Raw genomic sequence first — 21,741 nt, forward strand, 5'->3', positions numbered from 1 at the left:
CTATTATTTTTCATTTCGCAATTACAGCATCTTCAACAATTTTCATTTTGAGATTGTCACATTACTTTAAGTAGATGGGTTCCCTAAAATGGAGACTATCGCAGAAGGAATTTTTGTTGACATGAAAGGATTGAAAAGAATCCTTGGCATGTCTAAATGTAAATGAATACATTTATAAATATCAGTCTAGACGTTCACACTATTTCTCTCTTCATGATGAATATTGAGTGATAAGATATGCATTTGGATAGACAGGGGTTGATTGGGGATAGTTGGCATTGTTTTGTGCGTGGGAGATCATGTCTCACAAATCTGAATGAGTTGTTTGAAGAGGTAACCAAAAAGATTGATGAGGACAGATCCATAGATGTTGTCTATATGGTTTTCAGCAAGGCATGTGATGAGGTTCCGTGTGGTAGGCTGCTCTAGAAGATTAGATTGCATGGGTTACAGGAAGAGCTAGCCGATTGGAAAATTGACCATGGAAGGAAGCAGAGGGCGATGGTGGCAGGGCTTTTATCAGACTGGAGGCTGCTAACTAGCAGTGTTGATGTTAGGCCCATTACTGTTTGGCATATCAACTATTTGGAATAAATATTGAAAATAAAATAACAAACTAATACAATAACAAGGCATGGTTAGTAAGATTGCAGATGGCATTAAAGTGTGTAATATTGTAGAGAGCAAAGATGGTTGTCAAAAATTACAGCCAGATCTTGATCAGTTGGGCAAGTGGGCCGAGGAATAGTTAATTGAGTTTGTGTAGGTAAGACTGAGGTGTTGCATTTTGGGAAGTCAGTTCAGGGCAGGACCTTCACAGTGAATGTTTGGGCTCTGGGGAGTGTTGTTGAACAGAGGGATCTAGTAGTGCAGGTACATAGATCCTCGAACATGGCACAGGTAGATATCAAAATTCAAGATTCAAGATAGATTTAATTAGCACAGTGAAATGAATTTCCATACAGCCATACAATAAAAATCAACAGGACACAACACACTATAGAGTTTGACATGAAACATCCCCACACAGCAGAATCAAAGTTCCCCACTGTGTGGGAAGGCACCAGTCAGATATTGTGTTTAAGAAAGCTTTTGGCACTTTGACCTTAATCAATCAGGATATTGAGTGTAGAAGTTAAGATGTTATGTTGCAGTTGTCAGGACAAAGGTAAGGCCACATTTGGAGCATTGTGTTCAGTTTTGATCACCTTGCTATTGGTCACCCTGCTATGGGAACAATATTGTTAAACTGCAAGAGTGCAAAGAAGATTTATGAGGATGTTGCCAAGAATTGAGGACCTGAGCATAGGGAGAGGTGTGCAGGCTAGGACTCTATTCCTTGGGGTCCAGGAAGATGAGGGTCATCTTATAAGGGTGTATAAGATCACGAGGAACATATAGGAAAGATGTACAGAGTCTTTTACCCAGAGTAGGGGTTGCCACAGAGGGCTGTAGAGGCCAAGTCAGTGAATATTAAGCTTTGGTTTAGGTTTAGGCTTATTATTGTCATGTGTACCAAGGCACAGCAAAACGTCAATGAAGGGGCATACACACAAAGAGGCATAATGTCACATTGTAACATTAGTGGGAAAATACCTAAAGCAAAACATACATGACTCTGCTGATTATGTGAAATCAACTTGTTTGGAACTTACACTTACATTTATACTATATGTTATACTATAACTTACACTTAGAACTAATACAAATATCACATACATGGTATCCAAAGATTCATTGGGAAAGGCAACTTTTCCTATGAATTTCAATAAAGTATGTTTAGTTGGGGATTTCCCCACTGCACAGCTGTGTGGAACATTAGCAGAACCTCTACTGAAGTAGATAAATCAGCTTTGAAAAGAGTTTACACTATCTCCAGACAATTCACTGCAGAGGTCTTTACTGAATCCTGGCCCTGCTGTTAAAGATATGAGCTTGCAGGCTGAATAATAATTTGTTGGTGTAAGTCTCCTCATGTCTGACCTAAAAATCCACGATGAGTTTTCATTGCTCCGAGGCAACCTTGCCCACAATCAACATCAATTCAAAAATTATTTGCATATTTACAATGCCATTTGCTGCCTTAGCTCCTTTGATCCTTTACAGCCAATTAGGCTCTTGTGAAATAGAGTCGTAGCCATGTACAGTAGGAAACACAGCGGCCAATTTGTACACAGCAAGGTGCCCCAAACAGAAATGTGATAATCACCAGATTATGTGTTTCAGATATTAGTTAAGGGTTAATTAGCAGCCAGGACATCAGTGAAGATTTCAGTGGAGTATTGGATGAACATTTTTAACAATTTAAATGTTCTGTTGGAAAAATGCATAGAGTTGGATAGTAAACTCTGGGCATAAAGTTAAATTAACCACCAACTCCACTGCATCAATGAATCTTCTCTGTGCTATGTTAAAAGACATTGCTTAGGAATTGGTGTCTGTGGACACAATTGTAGCCACACTTGGTTTAAAATGTGAGCAGCCTCCAAATATTCACTTTCACAGATATGCCTGGACATTGAAGAGCAGAAATGTTTTTTGAAATTATTTTGAAATTATTTTGAAAGAAAATATATACTTTACGCTCATTTTCCACCCAAGCTTGCTTTACAGTGAGCAGCCTCCATATATTCATTTTCACAAGTAAGCTTAGGCATTGAAGAGCAGAAAAAAATATAGCCTTATCTTGAAAGAAAATGTACACTTTGCTCCCACTGTATCTCAGCAAAGTATATCTGATTTGGTGCATATGGAAATCATACCATGAGTCAACCAGGACTGGTTCATTTCCTTACTGTAAGACAACCTTACAGGAGCCACAGAGTCATACCTGTACAGAAAAGGCCCTTTGGCCCAACTCGACCATGCTGACCAAGATGCCCATGTAATTCTTTGGATTTTTGTTGCCAGGAATATTGATGAATATTAATGTCACTATTTGGCAGTCATTTGAAATTTCAATTTGATTAGGAATGCCCTTAACTCCCAAGCTTCCATCCAATGTTCAAGATAATGTTTTGTTCGGGGGTTGATGTGTGAAATGTTGGTATTTGGTATTGTGGATCCAGAATCCATGTGGTGTATGCAGTTGAAATTATATGTTAATGAAAATGAGTTCCATGTCCACTGAATACCAGTCATGTCTGTAAGGAATCGAAAGGCACTCACTTGCTGGATAATAATCTTCCATCAGGAAAATGTACTGTTGCAAGACCGGAGTGAATTTCTTTCTGTGAGTATATCACATGAATAATAACTTCATTAATCATCTTGTACAATACCTGAGGGAAACCAGCACTATGCTGTTGAGAAGTAGTTCCTTCTGACAGGTTGTTCCACAAAAACTATGGCTCACAAAATAATATGCATGTTAAATGAGTGTTTCTTTGGTCTTGAATCTTAAAGAATTGAAATCAAAAAGTAATTCAAAATAGCATGCAAGCTTTGGAATATATAATTGTACTGCGATTGTTTTCCCTATGAAGGATTTGATGACAAGGGTTTCTACAATAAAACATAAATAAGTCTGCATTGGAATCAGCCCATTAGACTTATAATAACAATAATAATACATTTTATTTATGGGCGCCTTGCAAGAGTCTCAAGGACACCTTACAAAAATTTAGCAGGTAGAGGAAAAACATGTAAGGGGAATTAAATAAATAGTAGAGACATGACTAGTACACAAAGTAAAGACAGAATTCAATTCAAAACACAATATGAGGCAATTAATGCACAGATGAAAAGGGAGGGGGACGTGGGGCTAAAGATAGGCAGAGGTGAAGAGATGGGTCTTGAGGCGGGACTGGAAGATGGTGAGGGACACGGAATTATGGATCAGTTGGGGGAGGGAGTTCCAGAGCCTGGGAGCTGCCCTGGAGAAGGCTCTGTCCCCAAAACTGCGGAGGTTGGACTTGTGGATGGAGAGGAGACCGGCTGATGTGGATCTGAGGGACCGTGAGGGTTGGTAGGGGGGGAGAGGAGGTCAGTGAGATATGGGGGGGGCAGATGGTGGAGGGCTTTGTAGGTGAGGACCAGAATTTTGTAGGTGATCCGGTGGGAGATGGGAAGCCAGTGAAGTTGTTTGAGGACTGGAGTGATGTGATGCCAGGATTTGGTGTGGGTGATGAGTCGGGCGGCTGAGTTCTGGACCAGTTGGAGTCGGTTGATGTAGGTGGAGCTGATGCCAAGGAGAAGTGAGTTGCAGTAGTCCAGTCGGGAGATGAAGGCATGGATGAGTCTTTCAGCAGTGGGAGGTGTGAGAGAGGGTCTGAGTTTGGCGATGTTTCGGAGATGAAAGAAGGAGGTTTTAATGACATGGCGGATTTGAGGCTCAAGGGAGAGGGTGGAATCAAAGATCACACCAAGGTTGCGGGCCTTGGGAGATGGGGAGACAGTGGTGCCGTCGATGGTAAGAGTGGGGTTATTGATTTTGCTGAGTGTGGCTTTGGAGCCTATGAGGAGGAATTCTGTCTTATCGCTGTTGAGTTTGAGGAAGTTATGTTGCATCCAGGTTTTTATAGCTGACAAACAGGCGTTGATATGGGAGGGGGGGGTGGGGTTGTGGGGGGATTTGGTGCCGAGGTAGATCTGGGTGTCATCGGCGTAACAGTGGAAGTCCAGGTTGAAGTGGCGGAGTATCTGACCAAGGGGGAGGATGTAGATTATAAACCTACACACCACCTCACTGGAGTCTGCCACCACTAACCTCCCTCACTCCCTGCCCCATTCCATTTCCAGCACTAGTCCCTTCACTAACTTTTTCTTTCTAAAAGGAAAGTGCAGCACATCATGACTAAAGCAAAAGGCTCACTGATTTAGTTCAGGCAACCTTGTGTTATTAAGAAGAATAAATAAGGGTCTTGATCTGAAACATCACTCATTCCTTCTACCCAAAGATGCTGTCTGTCTCGCTGAGTTACTCTAGCATTTTGTGTCTGTCTTCCGTGTTATTACAAATTGGTAACAAAAAGCATAGAAAACCAGGTTTCTCTTTTAGAACAATGGAATTGCTGTAGACAGTAGAAGCCATTTGGCCGGTCAAGTTCATGTTAACTCCCGGGATGTAGATTATTTAAACAACATCTCTTGCTGTTTCTACACAGCCCTGCAAAGACACTCTTGCCTGCCTATCCAATGCTCTATGAAAACCGTGACAGATCCTCACATGCAGTGAATTCCAAATTAACACTCCTCTCTGAGTGAAATGATCGTCCTCACGTTTAGCTTTATCCTTTGCATAACACTTTGAACCAACATCCCTTGCTTGTCTCTCCCACCTCCCCCACAACATTGTGTAATCTTATTCCATGACATAAATGAGTCAAGGATAAAATATAAGAGTATTAGCTAAAAATGGAGAGAGTATCAACCTTAGGTACACTTTATATCACAACTATCGCTGGCTACATTCTCTAAAATGACAGCCAGCTAACTGACAACCAACAAACTGACAACCTGCCAGTAAACAAAGTATCAAAGACCATCACACTCAATGTTGCAAATCATAAAAAGTATCAAATGCATTAAATATCTCCCAGTGTGGAGTGGAACTGTAGCTGAAAGGGGATGAAGGTGGATAAATCACCTGGACCAGATGGACTGCACCCTAGGGTTGTGAAAGAGGTGGCTTTAGCGATTGTGGAGGCAATAGTACTTATCTTTCAAGAATCTTGTAATGGGTCTTTTAGGCGACTTTTTAGGCGACTGCAGGAGATTATGCGATCGCCACATGGTTGCCACATGCTGGTTGCTAGAAGTCGCCTTCATGGTCGTGAGGAGTTCCCGCATTCTGGGAACTAGTCACGGCCTCATTATGGTCGCCACAAATCTTTTAACATGTTGAAAAATGTGCGACGGCCAGAATGAAGCCGCCGTGGCGAGTAGCGAGAATTCTCGTGCCGTAGCTGCAGTGGTAATGGGTTGCCAGGAGGTCGAAGGTTGTCGTAGGTTCTCATAGGTTGTAGCCAGTCAGTGCTGACCGGTGAATTTCAGTGGCTCATTGGGGGAAAAAATGTAAGCAGCAGTTTTCAGAACCAAGGACAACTGACTGTTAATGTTAATGGCCGTGTATCTCTAGCTTCTTAAAAACTGTCTCCACTCCTTTTCCCCCCTTCTCCCCATCTCCCCTCCCCCACCCTCTTTTAAAGGACTTACATGACCCTTCCCGTACACTGTGCTTTCACTGTCTTAATTACAGCGCCAACCTTCGTGTTCATCGAGGTGTGGGTCTGCATCACATTGGCTTGGCACCGTGTGAATTTCACTCAGACAGCGCTCCCCCGCTTGCCCTGTCCCCGGCCTGCATAACGGGCTGGTGAAGGAAGCGATGTGTGTGACAGTCGCCGGCAGTCACCTGAAAAAGTGGGACTAAGTGGGACAGGCCTAGAAGGATTGGTTCCAGACAATTTGGAAAATTGCAAATATTACTCCGCTGTTCAAGAAAGGACCAAAGCAGAAGAGTGGAAACTGTAGCCTGACTTCAGTGGTTGGGAAGATTTTGGAGTCCATTAGAAGGGATGATGTTTCTGAGCACATGATAAAATAGGCCAAAGTCAGCATGGTTTTGTGAAAGGGAGATCTTGCTGGGCAAACCTGTTGGAATTCTTTGAGGAAGTAAATAGCAGGATAAACAAAGGAGAGTCAGTGTAAAATGGTTGTCTTCTGGAAAATAAATGAACAGCATTTTCCCATACTTATATTGAATTACTCAGTAGCATAATGTGCAAATAAAGCGCTGAATCCATGAAAGAAGAGCAACTCTACTTTACAACCGCAGAAAAAACGAAGAAATATCTGTTTTAATATGTTGTTATGTAAAATGACTTGATCCTACACAGAGTCTTTTACTAACTGTTTATTACAATCACTAACACACACTATGCAATAGCTGTCCGTGGTCATCACTGGAGCTAGAGAGCGAGCTGGAGGTGGGGACCTTACAATTATACTAGAGACAATGGGGAGTGGTTAGTAGTGGTGAGGTCACTATGTTAAAGGAACATGCACTGATCTACAATTGACATCTTTCATTCATGACCAAACAACACTTCAATGATGCTGAATGATTTTAAGCAAAACAGAGTCTTCCAAAAATTTGAATACAATCCAAATTTACACAAAGGCACAAACTTTCCAAAATATTCAAATGATCATTATTCAAATGTAATGTAATGCTGCAGTCACAGTGATGAGCTATATTCAGAAGGTTGCAATTTGGAAATTTGATGTTGCTGTAATGTGGACTGTGCAATCTGTGCTTCCTACACGAGTTCTCCCTGAGAGTTCAGGATTTCTGAATTTATCCCTATAATTCTCCATTGAATTTTGACATTGCCTAAAGTTTAATTGACAGAGTGAGGCCCAGCGCAAATTGGAGGAACAGCACCTCATATTTCGCTTGAGGTGTTTACACCCCAGTGGTATGAACATTGATTTCTCCAATTTCAGATAGTCCTTGCTTTCTCCCTCCTTCCCCTCCCCCCTCCCAGCTCTCCCACAAGGCTACTGTCTCCGCCTCTTCCTTCCTTCCCCCCCCTCCCCCGACATCAGTCTGAGGAAAGGTCACGACCCGAAACATCGCCTACTCCTTTTCTCCATAGATGCTGCCTCGCCCACTGAGTTTCTCCAGCATTTTTGTCTACCTACTGTTTTAAGCTGTACCTGCTCATCATTCCCAGTATTCATTGTTTTTAATTACAGATTTCCTGAATCTGTTTTTTTAAATTTTGTTTCAGCATTATGGTGGGAATGTGTGACAACTGTTTTAAGGATACTAGTCAGCTCAACGTTATTTCATGAATCAAATAACTTTGTTGATGCAATAGTTTAAATGATCAATATTTCCATTTTATCAAAGTACACCGAAAGAGACAATGTCCCTGGTAATTTCCTATTAGAAGTGTTGAGACCTCCAGAATTGTTTAAAAAAAAGGAGACACATGCCACGGTTTCAAAGGTTTCGAAGGCTTTTTATTGTCACGTGTACCAATTAAGGTACAGTGATATGCAAATTACCATACAGCCACACTAAATAAAAGCAACAAGACACACAACTACATAAAAGTTAACATAAACATCCACCACAGTGGATTATCCATATTCCTCACTGTGATGGAAGGCAATAAAGTCCAATCGTCTTCCTCTTTATTCTCCCGCGATTGGGGCAGTCGAACCATCCATCGAAACTCCCACAGCCGGCAGACGAAGCCTCTGCGTCGGGAGTAAGTGCAACCGGGCGGAAGTCGTTGAGCGGAGTGTTTTGGCACCGGCACGATGGAGGTGGTTTTAAGGCACATGGGGACAACTGCTTGGGCAAGTGTATCCCATCCCTGCCTTCTCCCCATTCCCCCTGATCCCTTTAGCCACAAGGGCCACATCTAACTCCCTCTTAAATATAGCCAATGAACTGGCCTCAACTACCTTCTGTGGCAGAGAATTCCACAGATTCACCACTCTATGTGTAAAAAATGATTTTCTCATCTCGGTCCTAAAAGACTTCCCCCTTATCCTTAAACTGTGACCCCTAGTTCTGGACCTCCCCAACATCGGGAATAATTTTCCTGCATCTAGCCTGTCCAACCCCTTAAGAATTTTGTAAGTTTCTATAAGATCCCCCCTCAATCTTCTAAATTCTAGCATGTACAAGCCGAGTCTATCCAGTCTTTCTTCATATGAAAGTCCTGCCATCCCAGGAATCAGTCTGCTGAACCTTCTCTGTACTCCCTCTATGGCAAGAATGTCTTTCCTCAGATTAGGAGACTAAAACTGTACGCAATACTCCAGGTGTGGTCTCACCAAGACCCTGTACAACTGCAGTAGAACCTTCCTGCTCTTATACTCAAATCCTTTTGCTATGAATGCTAACATACCATTTGCTTTCTTCACTGCCTGCTGCGCCTGCATTCCTACTTTCAATGACTGGTGTACCATGACACCCAGGTCTCGTTGTATCTCCCCTTTTCCTAATCGGCCACCATTCAGATAATAGTCTACTTTCCTGTTCATTTTAAGTAAGCCACCAATTTGTAATACTGCCTTCATTTTTGACAGATAAATTATCAACACAGTGGAAGAAGCCTCTATGTCATTAAAAAGTGCATATGTAGTCAAATTGAATGTTGTAATTTCTCAGTGATAGATAGAGCAGTTAATTCTGGTGTCAAACTCAGGGTTGTGGCAGGAGAGAAGATCAAGCCCCATGGTCATCTCACTCAACCCGTCTAGGATTACGTGATTAAATTAAATTAAACAGCAGCTGCTAGCATTAATACATTCTGCGGCAGTCTCCATGAGCTGATACTTTAATACATTTATGATCATTTACCCTGATTCTTATTTGCTGATCAGCAAAATGTAAAATATTGAATCAATCTTGGCAAGAAATGAGAGCTGGTAGAAACATGATGTATTTCGCTATGTGGCAAATTTATTTGGGAGGTCACCCACTCTTGGCCAAAGTGAACACACATGAGAAATGTGCTGATATCCTCCTGCACTGCAGTACTTGAATTGGTGCCAGACCTGAGTGTGACTGAAATGCTGATGCACCTCGCAATCTTCAGTTGTTTTGTGAACAGGGCCATTAAAAAGGGCAGGTAAACATGATGTCTTTTTACACAAAAATCTTCAAATTAGCAAGGGATGCTAATGAATTAAAACAGCATTTATCTCTCATTTATTAACATTGCACTAAAATAATGAAATGTCTGCATAATTTATTGGTAGCAATTTGTACAGCCACAAGATTTAACTTTTTTTTAACTCATTGGCCAAATTTCATTATTGATGTGTTGCAGTCGGCAAAGGCAGCAGTTTATTTGTAATACATCAAACAAACGCAACACGTACAGAATTAATTTAGAGTATTTCCATTGTGTTCTTTTGCTAGACAAACATGAATTATGTTCAGGTGTTTCATTGTATTTAGAGAACAAGTACAATGGGAGTGCTATACATTGAGATATCAGAATCAGAATCAGAATCAGAATCACACTTTGTTCGCCAAGTATGTTTTGCAACATACGAGGAATTTCATTGGCCAGGTCAGTCATACAATTAAAAGTAACAAGTCACTTCAAAAACACATTTTAACATGAACAACCACCCCAGTGACTCCTACACATTCCTACAAATAAAGTTCAAGTCCTTCCCTTAGTTCTTCCTCGGTCGTGGGCCTCAAGCCCCCGTTAACGGGACGATCTTGGCTCCCGTAGCCAGCGGCGTTCGGGCCCTCCGCGTCGAGACGATCAGCTCCCACAATGGGGGGATGTCAGCTCCCCCGCGCTGGACGATCGAACCTCACGTCGGGGCCGGTGAACCTTCCGCGACGTTGGAGCTTCCCGACTCGGCCTCACCCGAAGACTGCGAGCCCTTGATGTTGATTCCGCAGTGGCCATGGTGGGAGCGATCTGAGGCAAGGGATCAGCTCCAATGTTGGGACTGACATATGCTGAAAGAATGGATTGACTGGGCTTGTATTCACTGGAATTTAGAAAGATGAGATCTAATAGAAACAAATAAAATTCTTAAGGGATTGGACAGGTTATAGGCAGGAAAAATGTTCCCGATGTTGGGGGAGTCCCGAACCAGGGGTCACAGTTTAAGAATAAGGGCTAGGCCATTTAGGACTGAGATGAGGAAGCACTTTTTCACCCAGAGACTTGTGAATCTGTGGAGTTCTCTGCCACAAAAGGCAGTGGAGGCCAATTCACTGGATGTTTTCAAGAGTGATGTAGATATAGCTCTTAGGGCTAATGGAATCAAAGGATACAGGGAAAAAGCAGGAATGGTAAACTGATTTTGGATGATTAGCCATGATCATATTGAATGGCTGGCTCAGATTCAGATTCAATTTTAATTGTCATTGTCAGTGTACAGTACAGAGACAACGAAATGCAATGGCTGGCTCGAAGGGCCGAATGGCCCACTCCTGCACCTACTTTCTATGTTTCTATGTTAAGTAATAAAAAAACATTACTCACTCAATTGTAAATCCATCAGAATTGTAGTTGGCATAAAACATGGACAAAATACATGCACCAATATTTTGGTCCTGCGAATAAACTGTTAATTTCAGCAGAGGAATGCGGCAGCAGGCTGTCACAGCAGCAGATGGCAATGAAATGCCTGTCAGCTAATTAGATTGATTGCCTCATCACTAGTTTAGGTGTCACTTTACAAGTCGGTGTAACACGGGCAAACATGACAGAGGCAACTAAACAAGAGACAAGACCGCAGCAAGAATTAGAGTATATAATCTGATTTACTAATCCTGGGTGATAGAAAAGTACCAGAGGAGGTTGTTGACTACAAGAAGGGCAGTTGGCTGAACAGAAATGTCGTCTGTCCATTCCCACCACAGATATATTGTCTGAAGAAGGGTCTTGACCCAAAACATCACCCATTCCTTCTCTCCAGAGATGCTGCCTGTTACTCCAGCTTTATGTGTCTATCTTCGGTTTAAACCAGCATCTACAGTTCCTTCTTACACAGATATTGCCTGATCTGCTGAGTTCCGCCAGCGCTTATGTTTTGCAGTTCACTCCAAATTGTGTTAAGCAGCACTAAATATTTGGGCACCAGTAACATACAGTACTTAGATCCTTAACATGGTATTCATAGTCTTGATAGTCATAGTCTTGATAGTGCTAACAAGTTGCACAATTTGCCATCCACTCTTGTGGCAATGGGGCGGCCAGCTCTGAGATGTTAAATCCGCGGTTGGAGTTCCCAAGGTCAATCCCCAGCAAGAGGCCGTCAGCTCCACAATGTTAGGCTGCAGTGCAGATACGATAAGGAAAAAGTTGCATCTCCGTCGAGGAAAGAGGAAAAAAAAAGTTTCCCCCATCCTCCTCACACCCGACAAAACTAAAGATACACTAAAACAATATTTAACTACTGACTAAAAAACAACAAAGAGAGAAAGCGGCGAGACAGACTATTGGTGAGGCAGCCATTGTACGGCGCCACCCAGTGGATGTGTTCAAAGCACTCTTATCTTCCAACAGTGTCCATTTCCAAAACTACACGTGAGCAGTTCAAAGCGTGTGGTTCAGTAAAAGCTCCCCACAGAACTTTCAACAGATCACATCTGTCACGTGATGTGACTTATAAATGTGAGAGTCTCAAAGAAACAGTAATTGTTCACAATCATTACTACATACGCTGCACAATCAAGTTTATTGTTCCAGAACAGGCTCTGCGAGAGGAGTCATTTATTATGACATACAAGACTTGTTCATTAATAGTGTTATAAAGATAATTTATTGCATGCATGATTAGATGTACATTTCAATTAACAATGTCATGTGACAATATTTGTGGTTGTCATCAGGAAAAGAACAATGTGTCTCACAGTACATTAAGTAGACCCTCATATAGATATATTAAATTAGGATTCTTTGTTAGATCAGTAATTATTACAGACTATTCAGCCTTCCATCTACATGCTGGCTTTAAGAACAATCCAATTAGTCTAATTTCCCATTTCATACCCCCATCCCTTCAACATTTTTATTTTATGCATTCATCCAATTTTGTTTTGAAAGTCCACATTGAAATGTGCACCACCACCATGTGCACTTAAATAAAGAAAATAAAGTACATATTTTTGAAGTTAAAAACATTAAAAAAGAATCTGTAATTGAAATACTCTTTCAACTTATTAATGTCCCAACCAATTTAGATATTAATCAAAATAAGTTACAAATCAAATCAGTCAGCTTCACTTACATTGTGCATGAAGATATACAACTGTGGAGCACCAAAGATGCACCTTATGTAACCATCCTGGACTTGGTGTTGAGCCTGAGTTCAGCAAACAGACCCAGAAGTGAAGAACCATTGACACCAATGTATCTGCATGGATCCACTTGGAAGCCACTAGCAGGGTTGAGCTCAACATTTCAGCAGTGGATCAAACCATTTCTAAAAAATTAAACACAACTTGTCCTTTTCACACCAATCACCTAATAATAAACCCCCAAAACACATAAACTTTTCTAATTGCTGTCTCAATCTGTCCAGTGGTCTTCCACCATTCATGAACCAGTGTAACCCCAGGTCTCTCCAGTTCCTACATTTCTTTAGAATTGAATTATTTTATCTTTTATTTCCTTTCTATCATCATCCTACTAAAATGTATTATTTCAGATTCCATCTACCGATTTATGTCCCCCAGAAGTCAACCACAAGCTTCTGTTGCTTACCGAACTTCTACGTTTTGTGCTGCTGCAAATTTAGAAACCACGTCCCACTCATAGAGCAGCTCTGGGAGCAGGGAGCAGAAACCACTCAGAGAGCAGCCCTGCATACTTGACTGAAGCTCAGAAATAATTCCCATGGAACTTCCTTGAAATTGTCCAAATTTAGTTCTTTAGTTTCCTTGGTCACACAGTATATGACTAATCAAATGAATAAAAATAGTCAGCTTATTTTTAGGATTTATCTGTCTGCCAGAATATAATTTGCTGTTGTGAATTTTTAATATTTTTAAAACGACATTTAAAAATCTCGATTTCTCTAAGTCCCCACCAACAGTTTATTTCTGATAGCTGTGCATTTAAATTTCCCTAAACCCCTCCCGACATCCATCACCCACTACCCAAATACCTTCCAACATTGTTCCCTTACCTCCCATGCACTACATTCTCTCTATCAAAACTATCCAACATATCCACTGCTTCCTGCTCCTGACCCTAACCTCATCACCAACATTTCCCAATACTCCAGTAAACGCAACATCACCTTCCATTCCCTCATCACCCTGACTGAACACGCATCATCCCCAGTGCTCAGTGATTGAAATCATACCCAGGGTAGCGCAGTGGCACAGAGGTAGAGTTACTGCCTAATATCGCTGGAGGCCCAGGTTCAATCCTGACTACGGGTGCTGTCTGTACCGAGTTTGTGTGTTCTGCCTGTGACTGCGTGGGTTTTCTCCGGGTCCTTCTGTTTCCTCCTACCTTCCGAAAGTTTGTAGGTTAATTGGCTTCTGTAAATTGTCCCTTGTGTGTAGCATGTGAAACTGGGATAACATAGAATTAGTGTACGGGTGATTGTTGGTCGGAACGGAACTGTTGGGCCAAAGGGCCTGTTTCCAGGCTGTATCGCTGAACTAAAACTAAACCTCATACACAGAAAAATGGTAGACATCATTCATCCCAGATTTAGGACATCACTACAGGAAGTCGTTGGTATAAGGATCCACCTTCAGCTACTCTCAATCTTGCTATTAATTTTGCTGATATTGACTCATCTTCCCCTCCTCACCTTTTTCATTTGATTTCCACTCTTTCTTTCCCTATCCCAAATATCTAATAACGTGTGAACAGGGAACAGCCAGCGGTGGTACAGGTGGAGGGGGAAAACCCAAAAGTGAAAGAATCCATGAAAAGGGAAAGTAAGGAAAAGAGTGGAATAATGAAGAGGGGGAGGCCAGGAAAGAGAATGCAGAAAGGGAGTGAAGTGGTGCTGAGGCAGTGGAACATGAGAATGTATAATGTAAAAGTAATCATACTATCAACTGCCTTCAACTTATGGAGCAGCATGTGAAATAATAGTCAATGGTGGCAGCCAGATTAGCTTGGCATGGAACAAAACATACTTGGGTTTGGAGACGAGGGCTATGGGCAAAAGCTACAAACAGTAGGTGGTGTGTCGGGCAAATTATTGTTCGGCATGTGGACTTCAATCTATGGAATTATTTCTGACAAAAACATTTATCTGACGATATTTTCTGCTCTTACTTTCCTAGCCTGAATATTCATATGATGCATTAATTGTGTTGTTGCATTAATGGTCCATGCAGGTTTTCATATCCTAGCAGTATCAGCACCAACTGTAGGTGGAAATTCCAACACTCACCATTCTTAATATTGTATGGATAGAAGGAATTTGTAAAGTAAGCATAAACATTAAATGGGCTTGGCAGGACTTTCCAAAAGTATCTTTGCTACTATTGCTCACTGGAAGAATCACACATTCCTGAAATGTTCCTGATTACTTCAAGAGATAAAGATTCCATGCTATCTTGTGACTGAGCATCTTTCTCAAAAACCTAAGGTAATAACCGGAGTCTGAAGAATAGTTCTGCTGAAAATGTCACCTATCCAGAGATTGTGCCCGACCCGCTAAGTTACCCCAGCACCTTGTGTCTTCTCTGGATCTAAAACAATGTATTTTAAAGTAGACCCAAGGAACTGCAGATGTTGGTTTACAAGTAAAAACAATCAAAGTACTGGAGTAACTCAGCGGGTCAGGCAGCATCTCTGGGGAACATGGATAGGCAACATTTCTGGTTGTGTTCCCTTTTTCCCCTGAGGAAGAATCTGTGTATTCCATTGCATTACATGTCGCCCCATTAGAAGAAAGATGTGGAAGCTTTGGAGAGGGTGCAGAGCTGATTTACCAGAATGCTGCCTGCATAAACAGGGTTCAGCTACAGGTGGTTGGATAAACGGATTATTTTCTCTGGAATGTCAGATGTTGAGGGCCATACTTATATACATAGAAATATATAAAATTATGAGAGGCAATGATAGTGTAGATAGTCCGAACTTTTTTTCCCAGGGTGGATATTTCCAACACTACAGGGCATAGCTATTTGAGGGGGAAAGCTTAATGGAAGTGTGCAAGGCAAGTTTTTTTACACAGAGGGTGGTGGGGGCCTTAAACGCATTGTCAGGAGTAGTGGTGGAGACAGATGCCATATTGTAGCAATGTTACAAAATTTTGAGACTTTAAAAATCAAGTCTGCAATTTATCCCATCAAATAAAGCATAAACATAAGTTTAATTTGACACCTAATTCACTTTCATATCTCAAGTATTTAAAAAGTTATGGCCATTTTCATACTCGGAAATTAGCATCTTGTTCCCTATTGATTTTCTATGGACATAACAAAAAAGCTGTGATCGTGGACAGTCAAAGGCCCATAACTTTCTTTAAAATTAAGAGAACTGAATGAAATTTTCAGTTATCATAGATTGAAGCATTCTGAAACAAATATAAAATAATCGTACTTGGATGACGTGAAATTAAAGCATATAATTAGTTAGTTACCCAATTGTAGCTAATTTCAAACTTCAATTACTAGATCTAAACATCTATCCATTTCTTAATAAATGATTAACATTTTAAATAGCCTAAGTGTCCAAATAATATTCACAAATAATTCACAATAAAACATGATTTTTAAATCTCATTTACATTCATTTATAGGCCAAATGGAAGGAATTTAGTGTTTAATTGCTGTAAATTAAAGTCCATTTAAATGAGCTTTCTAGTGGGATCCTGTGAACGCGCTGGTTTAGAACGTTCACATTGCGGTAGATTTGTGCCCTCAAATGCCCAGAAAAATACTGCGGGATATAATGGGCCCAAAATTAGCTACTCGCAACATTAAACTTTGTATAAAGGGATCTTAAGAAGCCCTTTTTAACGTAAAAATAAATAGCCTACCTTCCGTTTTCCCCTGTATGAGATCTGGCCCGTTGTTGGCGGTCGGGGGTTTAGAGGTTAATTTTTAACCTACTATAACAATTAAATAAAGCCCTTAAAACTAATAATAGCTCAAGCGAGGGAATCTTCCAGCGATTTTTCGTTAATAATTAACAAGGCTGAAAAACCTCGATTTGAACAGCCTAGGGAAAATCGCGTTTTAAACCCGCCCCCCTCTAAACGGCGCCAAAATCACGCACACGGGCTGGGACTGATTTTCAGCGACGCTTCAGGTACGTTTTGCAACATACCTACATATTGGTATTTGAGACTTTTAGTTAGGCATATGGAAGTGCAAGAAATAGTGCAATACGAATCATATGCAGGCAGATGAGATCAGTTTAACTGGACACAATGTTCGGCTTGAAAATAATGGGCTAAAGGGTTCATTCCCATGCTGTAGTTCTATATTCTATGTTCTAAATCCAAAGTCACCATGTCATCTCTGCTTCCTGCCTTATTTTCCAATATGATATTCTAAAATAATCAATTTACATGATTATTTTTGATATATATATTTTCAAATATCATACTGGACAATAAAAGGCTGTGTTTGTGCATCCGGATAGGCACAAACTGTCGAGAGACTTTGCAAAAAATTCAAGCAAGTAGCAAAGTTATTATAAATACTTGTTCACATAGCTTCATCATGTGCTAACAATTTTGCCCTTCTACTTTCTAACAGGCCACGGAACTAAAGGAGTATTCGAGCTTCTCGCTGGGTGGCGGAGAACAAAAGAGGATTTACCATTCAAGGAAAGAATAGCAGCTGCTTATTCTGATGTGATGGTGTCCTACACGATGACAAGCTCGCTGTACATCATCACCTTTGGGATGGGTGCAAGCCCATTCACCAACGTTGAATCTGTCAAAATCTTCTGTCAGAACATGTGTGTCACAGTTCTAGTGAACTATTTCTATGTTTTCTCCTTTTATGGCTCCTGCTTGGTATTTGCTGGGCAATTAGAACAGAACCGCTACCACAGCATATTCTGCTGTCGAATTCCATCGCCTGAATATCTAGCGTCCAGGCCTGTCTGGTTTAAAACAATGTTGAATGATGGATTTCAGCAGCCCAGTGGCCATGAATGCGATCCGTATCAGAAACATTTCATTCAGCGCTTTCTGAGGGAGCACTACACTGAATGGATCATTAATACATATGTCAAGCCTTTTGTCGTGTTGCTATACCTGATTTATGTGTCATTTTCCTTTATGGGATGTTTACAAATCAGTAATGGATCAAATCTTCTTAATATGCTTGCAAGTGACTCAAAAAGTGTTTCTTTTACAATAATCCAGCAAAAATATTTCAGCAACTACAGTCCAGTCATAGGTTTTTATATTTACGAGCCAATAGAATACTGGAATATAACAATACAAGAGGATCTGCAAATAATCAGCAGGGGTTTCATCAGAATATCATGGATTGAGCATTACTTAGAGTATTTAAAAAAAATCAATGTCACTGTACTAACCAAAAGCGATTTCATCAACATTCTAGCTAACTCATTTTTGAAGCAACCAGAATATAAAAACTATATGGATGATATTATTTTTTCAAAGACATCAGAAGAAGTCGACATCATCGCCTCCAGAGTGTACATGGTGGCTAGAACTGCAGAGAATATACATGAAGAAATGATTGATTTGCTGGAAACATTAAGAAAACACTCTCTAATTTCTAGAATAAAATATATAGTGTTCAATCCAACATTTGTTTTCATGGATCGATATAGTTCATCCATCACTTCACCAATCCTGAACTCCGGTGTTAGTGTCTTGATCATTCTGCTGCTGACTATTTTCCTGGTTATCAATGCATTGGGCAATGTTTGGGTGATACTCAGCGTGATCTCAATGGAGTTTGGCGTGGTTGGACTGATGACACTATGGAAAGTAGATATGGACAGCATTTCAATCTTGTGCCTTATCTACTCTTTGAACTATGCCATAGATCACTGTGCACCTCTACTCTTTACATTTGTATTAGAAAAAGAACGCACAAGGACTGAATGTATCAAAAACTCTTTGGAATGGAATGGAGCAGCCATCTTGCAGAGTAATGTTTGTTTTCTGTTAGGGTTAATGCCCCTGTTTTTTGTGCCTTCAAATTTGACCTTCACACTGTTCAAATGCTTACTCCTCACAGTCATCTGTACACTGCTACATTGCTTTGTAATATTACCTGTTTTTTTAACATTTTTTCCTCCATCGAAGAAACGACACAAGAAAAGGAAGCGTGCAGAAATGAAAGAGGAAATCGAATCTGTGGAGATACGAGATAACTCAGGAATGGTTGATCACATCACCACAGTTTGAGACCCTGGACAAAAATTCACTGGAAAAATCGGCATCAGACAGAGCTGCATAGCAGGTGGTTTAGCTCCCTGGTAAGGTTCAATCCCACGAGCTTGTGCTGGTCTTTGGGTCAAAACAAAGGAAGCATGGGAAATCTGAAATGCTTTTCACTGGAAAGCCAATCAGGATAAGATTTCAAAAGAACAAACCTGTTCCACCTAACACTAAAGGTGCATTGAATGTGAAATTAAAAATAAAATAAAAAAATAATTGGAAAGTTATCAATTAGAAGTTGAAGGTTTAAGAAAAAAATAACCATGTGCTATATCTTATCACCTTCAATATTTGACAGTTTCTTGCGTTGATCTGGAATGCAAAAACATTGAATAGATTGGGAAGAGTTGCACAGGAAAGATATATCTTTTGCGTGAATGTCTCACAAATGGACCCTCAATGAAGAATTTTGCTAATGGAAAAAAGCTAGTTATCAGAAAACATTCACGATGCAAAGCCTTATGCATAAACGTTTTCCATGAAGGTGTCTGGAAGACTTGCTTTGTCTTCCATAGGTTCAAATTAAATGGCAATTTTCGATCATTATTGCTGATAATAGTAGGCAACACAATTCATTTTCTTCCCTCTTGTAACTAAGCCAAAGGGCAATGAAGAACTGTGAGTTTACTCAATAATCATGAGGTCTGTGTGAGAGGAAATTAGCCATTATTTATTATAGATTTTTAAAAGCTACACACCATATATTCTGATTGTATATTCATTTTCGTCCAGCAAAGGTACTAGAAATCTCATTAAGTTAACCCTTTTTGTTGCAAAAGTGACCTCCACAAACTATTTGTTAAAATGGTTTACTTATTGTTTAATGGACCTTGCAAAATACGATGCGCTCCAATAGAAAATAATTGTCTAAAATGTCATGAGTGTATATTCCACATATGGAAGGGATCTAAAATAAAATTTAAGAATTGCTAATAAATGGTTGAAGATGTTAAAACTCAGATATTAAAGTCACCAGACAGCGGGTCAAATAAAAGATATGCAGGAAGCAGATAAATTAATGTTTCAGATATAGAAGCTTCATTAACTGAATTGTTGTTATTCTGTCTCCATTGCCAAATGGTCTATACTTGAAATGTTAATTCATAGATTCTCTGTTTTTCAGAAAGAATCCCCAGCTCTGATGTTATGACACTTGCTTTCTCCTGCTCAGTTTTTCTGGCATTTATTACAATAATTGCTTTCAAAACTGCGAGTATAATGACAGCATTTTCTTGCAATAGATTATATTATTACTGCAGCAAAATTATTCCTAAAACAAAGAAAATTATCTTATTCAGGGCACTGAAATATTGACGTTTTGCTGACATACTCTCACAATAGTTTATTATCCAATTTACTGAAATACTTTAATGTTATTATTTATATGAAACAAAACCTGTACTTCTAGTTTATCATTTTATTGACTCACATAAAGCAGTTAGGTCTTTCACGTAAATGTAATGCCACGGGTTACAATTTAAGTAATAGCTATGTTTTCTATTGCATTTTCCAAGGTTATTTTTGAAGTTTCTAATTCCATTGTTTAAAATGATCGTAGAACTAATGTTGGTTTCAAATGGAGAGCAAGTCATTTAAAAACCATTATTTCCTTTTTTTCATAATAAGTTATTCTGCTATGTCGTTCAGTGAATTTATAGTCCAACAGTGAGATTTTACTCTACAAAATAGTTGACTAAATTTTCCGCCCAGGATCATCTCAAATTTTCTGAAATCTCTTATTTGAGAAGCTCTTCAATCCGAGGCCCATGGATACCCCTGACCAAAGTCTCAAATTACTTTCTTCATGATCATTCTCTTTTTGGCCTTTGATACTGTCAACTCCACCATTCTCCTCCACTGTGTCTCAATAACCATGCCATCTGTTCATAACTAACCAGAGAACAAAAGCAACACTTCAAAACCTTCATGGGAGCATCCTATATTTTCCCCTTACTATACACATGCTCAACATTGCATTGTCATCCGCATACGTGGTGTCAGTTTCCACCTGTCATCTCTCTCAACTTTTCACTGTCCCTACAATGTAAGGCTGCTTGGATAACAATGGTTATGTGACGAGCTGCAATGTCATCTAGTTAAATTCCATAACCTGGTTTTTGTTCATCTTATGTGTAGGAAGGAACTGCAGATGCTGGTTTGAACTGAAGATAGACACCAAAAGCTGGAGTAATTCAGTGGGTCAGACAGCATCTCCAGAGAAAAGAAATAGGTGGTTTCAGGTCTGAAGGAAGATCTCAACCCAAAACATCACCTATTCCTTTTCTCCAAAGATACTGTCAGACCCACAGAGTTGCTCCAGCTTTTGTGTCTATCTGTTATCCATCTCATCCTGCATTGGTGAGGAGGATGTGCCAGTGAGTGTCATGCAATCTGCTTGGTGATGTGCGAAAGCTAAAAGGGTTAGTTGTAAGGCTTGCAAGCTCTGAGCATATTTTTAGACTTGTACTTTAGAGATACAGTGCGGAAACAGGCCTTTCAGCACACTGAGTCCACACCAACCAGCGTACACTAACACTATCCTACACACTAGGGACAAGTTAACAATTTTACTGAAACATTTTACCAAACCCAATTAATCTACAAACCTGAACGTCTTTGACCTCCCCAGCAAACTGCTCACACTACTTTCTGGATATGTACTTACAGGCTTTCCAGTTTTCAGCAGGTACTTACACATTTTATATCAGGGACACCAATACAGCATTCCGGATCCTTGATATAAATGCCAAAAATACCCTGCTCAATAATGCTATTTTTCAGTGTTCTCCAGAATACATTCACTACCTGCAATTCCTAGCACCTGACATAGCCATTGTCTCACTGTTTTCCAATGGATAAGAAAGGTGGGCAGGTGGGACTAGTGTA

The 21,741-nt window shown here is 40.2% G+C and overlaps 1 protein-coding gene across 1 annotated transcript in view; it reads left to right on the plus strand.

The window, feature by feature from the left end:
- The window catches only part of ptchd4 (patched domain containing 4), a 60,589-nt gene extending 38,865 nt beyond the window's left edge, over window positions 1-21,724 (plus strand). The window contains exon 3 of the mRNA XM_055635594.1: window positions 17,186-21,724. Coding sequence (XP_055491569.1) covers window positions 17,186-18,822 — 1,637 coding nt within the window. The 3' untranslated portion in view covers window positions 18,823-21,724. The remainder of the gene's footprint in view (window positions 1-17,185) is intronic.
- Window positions 21,725-21,741: the final 17 nt, after the last annotated feature.

This window comes from Leucoraja erinacea, chromosome 5 (assembly GCF_028641065.1).
Source record: "Leucoraja erinacea ecotype New England chromosome 5, Leri_hhj_1, whole genome shotgun sequence".
Taxonomy (NCBI): Eukaryota; Metazoa; Chordata; class Chondrichthyes; order Rajiformes; family Rajidae; genus Leucoraja; species Leucoraja erinaceus.